Consider the following 12,954-nt stretch of genomic DNA (forward strand, 5'->3'; position numbering starts at 1 on the left):
TTAATTTTCTTCTTCTCCCTCTCTCTCTCCCCTTTTCTTTTCTCTATGCTTTTCTTTTGTGTGTGTGTGTGTGTGTGTGACTTTCTTCCCTCCCCAGTCTCTCTTAAAGTGTGTAAATTTTATATTTTTCTATGTATAATTCTCTCTTTATGTTTATATTCTCTCTCTTCTTCTCCTCTCCTTTCTCGTAATTCTCCTTTTTTTCTTCTCTCCCTCTCTCTCTTTTTAAAATTTTATCTTTTTCTTCTCTCCCTTTCTTTTTAAATTTTTATCTTTTTCTTCTCTCTCTCTCTCTTTCTAAAAATATTTAAATTTAAAAAATAATTTTCTATTTTTTCCAATCTCTTTTCCTCTTTCTTCTTCTTTTTCTCTCTCTTTCTCTCTCTCTCCCCTCTCTCCTCTTTTTTCCTTTTCTCTCTTTTTTAATTCTTCTCTCTTTAATTTTTTTTATTTTCTCTTTTTAATTTTTTATCTCTCCTCTCTCTATAATTCTCTCTTTGTGTTCAAATTCTCTCTCTTCTTCTTCTTATTCTTTTCTCTCTCTCCTTTTCTTCTCTCTTTCTCTCTCCCCCCTTTTCTTCTCCCCCTCTCTCCTGTCTTTTCCTTTTCTCTCTCTCTCTCTCTCTCTCTCTCAAATTTTATATTTTCTCACTATAATTCTCTTTCTTTCTGTTCTGCCTCTCTCTCCCTCCCTCTCCTCTTCTTTCTTTTTTGCTCTCTCTCTCTCTCTCTCTCTCTCTCTCTCTCCTAATTTTTATTTTCCTCCCTTTCTCTTTCAAGTTTTTTTCTCTTGCTCTCTTTTCTCTCTATATATTTTTTCTTCTCTCTCTATTTTTCTCATTTCTCACTTTCACTTTCTCTCCCCCTATTTTCTCTCTCTTTCAAATTATATATTTTCTATATCTCTCTCTCTCGAAGTCAAAAACTATATTAAAAAAGGTTTAATTTAAAAAATACTATTCTCTTTTCTCTTTCCCCCCCTCTCTCCATCTTTTTCTCTTTCTTCTTCTTCTTCTATCTCCCTCTCAAAGTGTGTGAAAAACTATGTCAAAAAAACTTTAATTTAAAAAAAATAAAAATATTTAATTAGAAAGAAAGTTTCAATTAAAAAATTTAATCTAACTGAGAGAGAGAGAGAGAGAGAGAACCTAGGCCCTACAAATGAGAGAGAGGGGGGAGGGGGAGAAGAAAAATGTTTAATTTAAAAAAACTTATCTCTTTCCTCTTTCCCCCCTCCTCTCTCCGTCTTCTTCTTCTTCTTCTTCTTTCCTCTCTCTCTCTCTCTCTCTCTCTCTCTCTCTCTCTCTCTCTCTCTCTCTCTCTCTCTCTCTCTCTCTCTCTCTCTCTCTCTCTCTCTCTCTCTCTCTCTGTGGTGGAAACAACGGCAGCACCGGCAATCGAGGAGGAGGAGGAGGCGTGGTACTTGATATATGCCTAGGAGAAGAGGAGGAATAAGTAGACTATGTGGAACAAGAAATGGAGGTTGCCCAGATAAGCTTGCTCAAAAAACTCACTTCTCACATGCACCTCCAAACTACAATCTCACATCATGTATGCCAATAGTATCACATACATGATCATCGTCTAGTCTAACTAAACTTGTAACAATGTAGTAAGTATAAAACCACTAACAATGTAGGGTAACATGGAAGGAAGCCCCCAAATCACGAAGCCAACGACGATGAGCATAATTAGAATGAACATCAAGTAACTAAGTAGCATCGAGTGATAAAGTAGTAAGTATGTAATCATTTGAGCTATACTCTAAGATGTTTACCTCCTCTTAACACTAGACTTAATAACAATGCTATGATCATAAGAAGATTTAGCATTATCCTATACTTTCCCTTTACCTTCTTCATGCCTATCATTGTGCATCTTATGGTACTGCAACCTTATGTGATCTTGCTGCCCATAATAATGATAAGTAATAGAGGAATTTGGACCATGAGACTTATTGCAAGATTATCCACAAGACTAACTTGTTCCTCTTGGGCTGTGAGTCTCTGCCACAATTATTATTCCCATTACCACCAGGTATGCCTTTCATTGTAAGTGCATGCATCAACATTCTTCTTATTTACTTCTTCTGTAAAATAAGCAAAGTACCCACTACATCATTGAGGTGAAAGCCACCTTCAGGAGGCTTTGCACTCATAGCAGTGCAGAATCTTTCCCAAGACTCGGGTAGTGTGACAAGTAAGAAAAGAGACTTGACATTTTCCTCAAACTTATAGACCTTGCAAAGTAAGCTAACTGAAAATGGAATGAAACTCATTTAAGTGAGAAGACATAGACATACCTTCCTTCAATCAAAGGTCCTTGAGTTTCTTATGCTAATACAACTAACTTCCAGGACTCTACTTATCATAGAGATTGCAAATCTTTTCCCATAATGCATAAGTACCGCCCTCAGTCTCAATGACATTGAAGTATACCTGCTTTGACAATGACAAAATAATAGTGGATTTATAGAGCTCATCAAGCTCTTTTCAATCTTCTACATCATAAATTTCTAGCTTTTTGACCTCTAATTTCAATGGCTTGACTTGCTTTCTTTGCACCAATACACCTGCCAAATCAGAGTCTTCCAATATTGGAAGTTATTGCCATCCAGCTTCTCTATGTTGAAGTTATCACTATCATTGGAAGCATTTGAATCACCTGCCATTATGTTTGCCAAGCAAACAGAGTATGGGCTATTATAATAACAACAAATCAACCCTAAGACCAAGCCAAAAAGCATGCAACAAGAGGAAGGTGGAGCTAATACACTGTTGTCCACAAGGAAGAAGCACTAAAGTGCTGCATACAAGTGTCTGCTTTCAAAGAAATTACACAAAACTAATTTTTAGCATGGTTTTCCATAAATTTGTAGCAAATAAACATGTAAATGTAGACAAACATGCAAAAGAATAAGCTCCCATTGCTAGGAAATTTGGGTAGCAAATCGAGATGTACAATCAACTAGCAATGTAGCATAAACCATCAAATACCAAAGACTATCAAAGCATCCAAGGTGTCAAGTACATAGATGCATACCAAGCATGTAACCACCACTAACAACCCACTAAGAACAAGCAACACAAGGTATCCAAATCAAAGGCAAATTAGCTCACATTCATAAACTTGTATAGTGACAGTATATGCATAAACCAAGAAAGCATAAGAGAGTCTCCCATTGACTCAAATGAACCAAGCTTTGTGAAGAAAATGCGAGGTACTCCCACTAGAGTAAAGTCAAAGTATCCAAAGTAGCAAAGGAAGCTCAATGCATCCAGATGCCCATAATACATCATGTGTACACCCACAAGCGTATGCATTCAATATGTCTTCAAGCCCGCAAGTGGAAATCATTGAAACAAATGGATATTGTCCAAATGCAACCAATCAAGCTGAAATCTAAGATGTAGACCTCAACATAACCATACCCATGCATAAACAGCAATGCTAAGCATCAACATAACCATATAGCACACGTGAATAGCATGTTAGCATTTAGTATATAGACATTCACTATGGATGTTTGCTAAATTTTGCTATAGCAATAAACCTTGCAGAAGTGAGCTAATCAAGCTATAATCATCCCAAAAGCATTTCCTGAACACAATCCATCATCTGAGGACAACAAATGAGCCCTATCAGCATCAATAGAGCGTAAATTGATCGAACAATTGTTGTTTGAACAACTAACAACAAACATGCCATGAATTGTAGGTCAATGGCTAACCTCAAATCCTCCAAATAATACTTAAGATGAGAGTCTTCAATGCAGGAAGGGGGCCAAGCAAGTGATCGTTGTTCTTGGATCTCATCGTGAGCTAGAGAAGATGACTAATGTAAAAAACAAGGCCAACCAAACAAGCACAATTCATGTTGCCTACTCTTGAGGGTTCTGCTACTATTGTTGAGCTTAAAGCTCACTAGAGAAGGCTCAAAGCAATGTCTTGGAGGTCCTCAACAAGCTTGGAAGGTATTGAGCTAATCGGATAAGCAACCTGATTGATGCATACCTTAGTGTGTGGCTGCCATGAAAGCTGCAAGTCATGCTCTATTTCTTGGCATGAATGCAATGCTGAAGAAGCTCCTCAAATGCCCACTTTGATACTAGTTGAAAGGTGAAGCAGGAGTGGAAGCACGAGAAAAAGCAAGAGGGAAGCAAGAGCTATGGAGGCTCAAGCAAGAGAGCATAAGATAGTATGTGGGAACTCCAACATTCACAATGTGCAACATACCTTCCCTTATTCTATTATCATGTAAATAATAAATAATAAAGTGATAGGGATGAGTGGCCACCACTTGCAGTATACAAGTGCGTGGGTGGTAAGTACAACTAAATATAGGTGGCTACACATAGGCAGCCTTTAATCCCCAATAGCTAGGACGTAGGTGTGGAAGGTCTACAAGGGATCTTCAAGCCCATTAGGTTTTGATGTAGAAGTTTGTTGTCTTTAGAGGATACATGCAAAGTTGCACATGCACTTCCTAAATGTGTGTCTACCTTAATGAGTGGCAATGGGCGGTGTGCAATTGGGAGGTAGATCTAATGTTAGATGATCCAAATTCTACCTCCAACATGTCCCACACTTGAAGACCCAATCAATGATATGGTGGTTGTGCTCTAGATTGTATTTGAGGGTGAAAAAAATATTGAGGCTTTTTAAATGGTGGAGGCATTGGATGCACAGATTGAGAGAGATAAGCCTCTTGCATAATATTTTTTAAAGTAATAACTTTATTGCCAACAAACTTTGTGAAAGGAATGGGTGAAAGAATCTTATAAAGTAGCTCTAATTGATATCCTCTAATAGCTCTAGGCAATAAGCAAGGAGAAAGGTTGTATAGAGGATGAGCCAAGTCATAGCACAATAGTTGATCCCAGCATTGACATCAAAGAATAATAACTACAATCTCTCCTCATACAATGGTGGCCTTTTGTATAGTAGGGTAATAAGAAGCTTGAGATAATTACATGTGGTGATGAATATATTGATATTATGATACCCTCAACTAGACTACATTTTTTCATAGTCTTGAAGAGCCTATTACATGTTTTAGGCATGAATAATGGAGGAGATAGAGGAGGATATGGCAAATTATAATGAACTCTTAGAAGAGGATGTGGAGAAAACCATCACTTTTTAGCATTCACATTGCAATTAGAGTGGGCAAGCAAGGGTAGTTTTAGAGAGCCATTTGAAACACATACGTAGGAATCTTGATTGTAAAGTGGTAACCTTGGACCTTGATGTAAGATACTTGTTTCTTGTTGTCTTTATAAGGATGCCTCTGCCATAGGCACAAACCATGTAGGTCCCATAGGCATAGACCACATAGCTCCCACAGGCACAAACCATCCTCTCTTGTAGGCACACCATGTAGGGTCAAAATGTCATTACCCAAGCAACGAATGTTCTATTTTTATACAGAGGGTCTTGCTAACATCGACTTTCTAAACCTTGTAAAGGATTGGCTATTGTGGTGTTTGCATTGTTGGAGAGGCAAGTATAGTCCCTAGGGGAGGTGGTGGTATTCTTTGATGATATGTGCTATACCTTGTTGATCTATACTTGCCAATGGCCCATTAACTTTGGGTGTGAGTATCACTAACTCATTTAAATAAAAGAAAAGCTTTGTAGCCTTGTTTGAATGTAAACTTTGAACATTTATTCTTTTATCCAAATTCAAAGGAATTTCCCATTGCTTAACTACGTCAAAAGTTTGATCCAAGTGGTACCACAGGGCTATCCTCCAAAATAGAGGGCACATGTATGTGTGTGTGTGTGTGTGTGTGTTGTCACAATGTTAGTAATCTTTAATGGTGTTGTTAAAAGGAGTTATGCAAGTCTGGTAACACTTTAATTTATCTTTGATATTATGCATGTAGGTGGGTCATTGATTATAATATAATATAATGCATGCTTTAGCATCCATCTCTTCTCCCTTCTTGACAACTATGTACAACTATAAGAGTAAATACTATTATGTCAAGTTACAATTTGTGCCTCACTTGATGGGAGTAGAGGTGTCAATTTCTATGAAACCAAGTGTGGCGGTTATTTACATTTGAGTAGAGTTACACCCTTTTAATCACTTGTATTATTGTCTCCTTTTGAGTTGAGTTGCTATTTGTTGGCTTACTAAAGGACCTAATTGCCTATCAAAAGGCTCCCCACCTTAGACAAACAATGGACCTTACATAGAGAAGCAATGCTCTCCCTTTAATCTTGATTCTCAAGATCAAACTCCACATGCATGTAGCAATTGTGGTTGTGCAACAAGTGACATCTAAAAGGGAGCCACACATAGAAGATGGAAGTGGAGCATCCTCAAGTGAAGAGGTAGCTCTTTCACAATCCCGTCCCTCCCCCCCACCCCCCAACCAATCCTTGTTTCACTCCAATTGCATTGCTAATTGAATTTGAGATATCCCTAGGGCCCATACTCTACATGTCACTATCTTGCATAGAGCATAGATACTCCACTATATCTCCTCAAAGGCTCGTACTCTACATGTCACTATATGGTATCAAGCTCGGTGGATCAATTTAGTAATCTGGAGGACTAGTTCTCTTGTTATTGTTCTAGCACGTGAACTATCTGATCCTGGCTAGTATGATCATCCATTAAGGTTAGCTAGATTATGTGCACTCCCCAATGCTAGTAGGTGTGTTCCATATTATGTTCATTCTCTATATTGGACTAATCTAAGTAACCTCACCTCATCTAGTGCAAGCTCTCAAACACACACAATTCCTCTTTTTGCTAAAGGTCACAAGTTTTAGTGTGTGAATATGTATTACAATCTACAAAACCAATACAATTTTGAGTAAGAATAATAATTTGATGGTCTCAGTCAAGTAGGAAATCTATTTTTGGTTGAGGCTTTCAACCCTTCAGTTAGGACATTTTAAACTAGTTTACTTTGGTTAACATTGAAATTATAGTTCAGGGGTTAGAGTGTCCAATTCTAGGTAAGATAATCTTGCTTATAATGTAGTCACTACTAGTACTTAGATAGGACAATCCTTAAGATTAGAAGTGAATGTGAGGTCAAAGGTTCAATCCTGCTTTGATTGGATCTCTTGCTTACCTTTTCCAAGATATATCTCTTCATATCTTAACCAAACTTATTGCAATTTTAATCCTTCTTTAAGCTTGACAAATCTCCATAAGAACTTCAACCTCCTTTTCAAGTAGAACAAGTATGTGTGCATAACTGTAACAAATCTTGGAATTTCAAGTATTGATTCTAAATCTATAATTCTCTATGTATGTGATGCCAAAATGCCTTGTAAGAACTCTGTGTGTGTGTGTGTGTGTGTGTGTGTGTGTGTGTGTGTGTGTGTGTGTGTGTGTGTGTGTGTGTGTGTGTGTGTGTGTGTGTGTGTGTGTGTGTGTGTGTGTGTGTGTGAGATTAAGGTTCTAATTTACTTGAGCTTAACTATCTACTATAATCCCATGTTTCAAATATTGGTATTGGAATGTACATTGAATGATGCATTCTAAGCACTAATGCTTCAAGTCTATGCTAATCTTCTTGAACTAATAGGGGAACAAGAACCCATGGGTTACAAAATTTGGTTCAAATATTCTTGAACCACTAGGGGAACAAGAACCTAGAAAAGTTATACCCTAGGGTTATAATCTCCAAATGCATTTTGCATTATTTTGGCCCTAGAGTTTAAGAGAAATATAGATGGTAAATGCTATAATACTAAAAAGATACTATTGTTGTGCTTACCTAGATTGTTGCGCCTTGGATACATTTCTTTGCATTTACATATGGTTGATTTTATATGGCAAAATCATGCATTGTATAGGATACATTTGTGCTTACCTAGATTGTTGTGCTTTGGATACATTTCTTTGCATTTACATATGGTTGACTTTATGTGGCAAAATCATATTAACGAAGTTGGGAAGGGGTGCATTGTATATGATACATGTGTTATACACAATATGAATAAAGTTGCTTGGGGTACATGACAAAGCACCAAAATATTACGTGTTTAAAAGAGAAGACTATTACAATGTGGTGAAAGTAGATGCAAGTTTTACACAATGTACTTACAATTGAGAGAGAGAGAGAGAGAGAGAGAGAGAGGGGGGGGGGCTAAGATCATAAAAAGGACAACACTACTTGCACATAAAGGAGCCCAAGTTGGTTGTATAGGATGTAGAAGTTGTAGCAAAAAAGGTAAAACAAGAGGTCCAATATATACGCAACGCATGACAACATGACATATAAAGTAAATGGCTTTGCATTATACTCTATATGGATATCCTTGTTTGATCTCAAGATCATAGTGCATGTACTTGCAAGCTTGAACATTGGCAGATTTATAGCACATGTATACATATGTATATGTAAGCATACATGTATACACACATGTATCTATGCTATACACATACATATGAATGTGCACACACATTTACACATTCTTAGAGAGAAGGGTGGTAATTGTAGAATTGACTTATGCAAGTTGAGTTTGTCAAGTTGATGAGTGTCTGTATAGGTACTCCATATTGTCGTAATTAGCTAATTACCCTCCAAAAGGGGGGCACCTTTATGTGGCTGCAAAGCATTGGTGGCTATATATGATTAAACTCTATGCGTGTGTACTGCAGCAATCTCTATATGATGCCAGCTATGAGGGTGACATGGACGCTTCCTGCATAGAGCTTTTCTTTTTATGTTTCTGATAGTTTGGGATAACCCCCGTTTTTCGGGGGTCCCCAGCTTGTAAATTTGTGAGCACATAAATATACTGCACTGGATATTACCAAAAAAAAAAAAGTGTGTGTGTGTGTGTGCATTCAAGCACTCTAGAGCTCTCTCTGATTGAGAGAAAATGGTGGCTAAGGAGGTAGTAAATCAATCGACATGTGTAGGGAATGGCTCTTGGGTCCATTATAGGATGGTAGAGTAAAACCTGGAGGGGTATCACATATAAACAATGCTTATTCTGAACTTCTCTCCTTGCATTTGTAGGAATGGATCTCCCCTTTCTTAGGTACATGTTCACAGAGGTGATCGACTTTTCTACAGGAAAAAGAAAAGGGAACACAACTTCTCTATTTTCTTCCCGATCAACCAGAATCGGTGAAGGCAAGTTAAAACGAGGGCAAGAGGAGTAGAATAATATTCTTGTTGGGTATTGTTCGAAATGACAACCAAGTTTGCATCCTTATATAAGGCCGGCAAGTTCAGACGAGCCCGACAGCAGAAGATGCAATTTGTTCTGTTAACTATTTTGTCTTATAGCAAGCGGCAGCAAAAGCTTCCGAGGGGGGTTTGCCCAAGGGAGCTGCCTTGCGGAATTTCTAGCAGCCAACAAAACTTTGCCATGTATGATTTTGTCAGCCTTTTCTCCTGCCACCGCCTAGTGTGAACCCAGCCTAACATACAGCTCCGTGTGTAACCCGAGTGTGCAGGGTGGGAATGGTCGAGATTGTGGAAAGTGGGCCTTAGCTGTGGCGCTGGTGGTTGAGGGAAGTGGAGGTGGGGTCTGGGGGGGGCCGGGGAAGACAAAACCGAGAGCAGGAAGGGTGGTATACGAAAGGGGGGTCCAAACAGGCGGCGCACAGAGAAGAGACCAGGTAATAGTCCAGAGAGGGGGAGCGGGTGGGGAGAGAGGAGAGTCTGGTCTAAAGAGAGTCTAGAAGGAAAGAGAAGGAGAGAGAGAACGTTGGCTTGAAGGCAGGAAGGATCCCAAATAACAATCGGCGGCTGCTGTTGTGTTGCCCACGGCAAAACCCAACCCCCCCAAAACCTCCTCTCCTCCTCTCTCTCTCTCTCTCTCTCTCCTTGCCTGCCTTCCTTCTTAGAAGCTTCCCTCGACGCTACTTTCACCTGCATTTCCCTGCCCCCTTTAATGATTTGCCACGTCCCTCTCCACGCTTCATCGCCATAGCCCCTGCATCCCCTTCTCTCTCTCCGTCTCTCGGTCTGAGTTTTGTCACAGCATCTCTTACTGCTGCTTCCCCCGTCTCAGAACTCTCCCTTTTCTTCATCCGGAGAGTTCTCCATCCTCCCTGAGCCACCCTTCCTGCTCCGCCCCCTCTCGCCATGAATAGCTGACACCCCCCTACTTCCCCTCCCCCCTTCCCAGCATGCGCAGCTACCTTGCCTTTCGCCTCAAACCCTTGTAACATCCTTCCACCATGGCCTGTGAACCCTTAGCTTCACCTCTCTTGGCCTGTTGAACAGCCCTCCGCGACAGATACCAGATCTGTCTCGTCCGCTGCCACGCCCTCCGGCATCCTCCACATTGACAACTTCTCTCTTATTTGGCAGCAGCCATGGCGGCTTGCGGCCTCACTCTGTCCCCAACCCCGGTCGAGGACTTCAAATTCTCTGGATCTTGTCACAATCTGGGGGCTACGGCCGCACAGATCCAGGTCTTTCTCGCCACATTCGGGCCCAGCATGCACATGGTGCCACTAGAGGTGTCCAAGCTTGACAGCATCCAGTCTATCAAAATCAGGCTCAGAACTCTTCAGGGGTTTTATGTCGATCAGCCCAGGCTTGTGCACGCGGGCCGGGAGCTTGTGCATGACAAGAAGCTGCTGCAGGATTATGGAATCCAGTCCGGTGATGTCCTGTATGTTGTGCTGCGCCTCTCTGATCTTGTGTCCATAACTGTAAAAACGGCTAGTGGAAAATCATGTGTATATACTGCTAGGCGCACGGACAGCATTAGAGATTTAAAAAAATACATCTCTAACAGAGAGGGAGGCTTGCCTCTAGGCAACCAGGTACTCACATTGAAAGGTGAATATCTGGAGGATGGCACTGTCATTAATGATCTGCCATTTGGGGCTGAGGCTGTCGTATATCTCCTTGTACAGAAGCCAGCTAAATTCCAGTTTAAGTCTGTAAATAGAACAGGTTTGGAGCTGGTGGTAACAGCAACTGCTGTATCTGAAAAGGACGACTTGCAGCCACAGCAACCAAGTCAGCGAGTGTTTGAAGGCCCTGGTTCAAATGAGGCCAAGCCAGGTTTGAGAAACGATCAGGTGTGGAATGTGCTATCCGGAATTTGCCTGAATGGGCGTCCTGCCACCATCAATGTCTCTAAATTCCCCATTAGGTGTGACGTCTCTGATAGTGTGAATCATCTTGTGAAGCATGTTAGATTGGGTCTGTATTCAGGTCAGAATCCTAAACTGACCTCAGAAGGCTCTGGTGGAGTTTACCTAATGAAGGATGAGTGTGGCCTGCATGACATTGCTGTATTCAAGCCCATGGATGAGGAGCCCATGGCTTTAAATAACCCCCGTGGGTTTTCTTCCTCCTCCACATGTGAAGGTCTGAAAAGTGGAACAAGGAGCGGTGAAGGTGCAATAAGAGAGGTTGCAGCATATCTACTGGATCATGCTGCAGGAGGGTGCAAAAGTTCGAGCAGAAAGGATGGAGAAGGGTTTGCAGGGGTTCCACCTACCACCATGGTTCGATGCTACCATAAGGCTTTCAATTACAGCAGTGAAGACCGCGAGCTGTACAGAAAAGCCAAGATAGGGTCACTTCAGCAGTATGTGCATGCTGTAGGTAGCTGTGAAGACATGGGCTCCTCCCTGTTTCCTGTGGAAGAGGTTCACAAGATCAGTGTCTTGGATCTAAGGCTTGCAAACACTGATCGCCATGGTGGTAACATTCTAGTATGCAGAGGAGCAGATGGGGCTTTGAAGCTGGTTCCTATTGATCATGGCTATTGTTTGCCTGATAAAGTAAACACAGTACCCATCTCCTGATAATTTTGTCTTTAATATGTTGTGATATGTAAGATGTGCCAATTTTTGGTTTTTAAACTTCAATTCTTATTGTTATTCAGTTTGAAGAGTGCACCTTTGAGTGGCTATACTGGCCCCAGGCTCGCCAACCGTATGGGCCGTCCACTGTTGAGTACATTAAGTCTCTGGATGCCGAGCAAGACATTGGACTGCTGCAGCAGTGTGGGTGGAGTCTGCGGCCTCAACTTGCTCGAGTTTTGCGAATCTCGACTATGGTGCTTAAAAAGGGTGCATCAGCTGGTCTCACCCCTTTCCAGATAGGATCCATCTTGTCACGAGCTGAATCTCTGGATGTGAAGTCTCCTATTGAGGTTCTTCTTGAACAGGCTGAGGTCCTGAGCTCAAGGAATACTAGCGAGGGGGATTTTCTGAAAATGGTTGAGTGCCTACTGGATGATTACATCTCTAGATTAGAACAATCTTAGAGAAGACTTACACTTTTCCCTTGAGGGATTGTATATAGTGATCTAGTGATCTCTTTAATGATAATCTCTGGCAGGTGAAATACTGGGTCATTCAAAAAGATTTCCCATATGCGGTCTTGGTTTTTAAGAAGAGGCTTCTCTGGTGAGCATACTTGGAAAAAGTTCGATCGCAAGTGTGGTGGGGTCTCTGTAATGATTAATAGCTTGTTTCCAGATATCCCCCTTGACACTTAAAACTTAAAAGTTGAGAGTGTCAGTAGAATGTAATGTGTCTAGGAAACTGCATTATAAAAGGATTTTGCATGCAAAAATTGACCCTCAAGTGTTTTGAAGAACGTCCAAGTGTGCCAGCAACATTCTAGATTTAGGGTGTCGTGGGTGGTAACTTTTGGCCTCGACTAGTCTCATTATTGTGAACTATATTTCTGTCCCCTTCCTTTATAGAGTTTCAATATATCAATTGCAGCTCGTATTTACTGATGGGAATGGTGCATCCAAGTCTAAGCATTTGTAATTTAATCTGGAAGCGTCTTGAAATATCACCAGTAGTGAGTCCATTTGTCGATGTGATTGCAGCTTTTATCCATAGCATATTGTGAAATGATCGAGAGGATTGCATATTCCTTGCATACACAACATCAAAGTCAAGGTATTAGCCTTTTCTGGTGAGGCTTGAACCTGAAATGTCATCAGGTCATTGTCCAAGCGGGCTGGCTTTGTTGCAGGTCTATGT

At 40.7% G+C, this 12,954-nt stretch overlaps 1 protein-coding gene across 1 annotated transcript; it reads left to right on the forward strand.

Moving 5' to 3' along the window:
• The first annotated feature begins 9,635 nt into the window (after positions 1 to 9,635).
• LOC148034897 (phosphatidylinositol 4-kinase gamma 4-like) lies at positions 9,636 to 12,665 on the forward strand. The gene is made up of 2 exons (XM_087679844.1): positions 9,636 to 11,733; positions 11,838 to 12,665. Exons 1-2 carry the CDS (start codon positions 10,306 to 10,308, stop codon positions 12,219 to 12,221), a joined length of 1,812 nt encoding a protein of 603 aa, XP_087535970.1. The 5' UTR covers positions 9,636 to 10,305; the 3' UTR covers positions 12,222 to 12,665.
• The last annotated feature ends 289 nt before the right edge of the window (positions 12,666 to 12,954 follow it).

The sequence above is a fragment of the Lygodium microphyllum genome, chromosome 6 (genome assembly GCF_053477565.2).
Source record: "Lygodium microphyllum isolate KBCC chromosome 6, Lygodium_microphyllum_v1.1.10, whole genome shotgun sequence".
In the NCBI taxonomy this organism is placed as follows: domain Eukaryota; kingdom Viridiplantae; phylum Streptophyta; class Polypodiopsida; order Schizaeales; family Lygodiaceae; genus Lygodium; species Lygodium microphyllum.

Bases quoted from the DNA above. Each gene is read 5' to 3' on its own strand.
- LOC148034897 (XM_087679844.1), top strand. From the start codon at position 10,306: ATGGCGGCTTGCGGCCTCACTCTGTCCCCAACCCCGGTCGAGGACTTC. The intron at 11,734-11,837 runs GTAAACACAGTA...ATTGTTATTCAG, and splicing joins GCTATTGTTTGCCTGATAAA to TTTGAAGAGTGCACCTTTGA.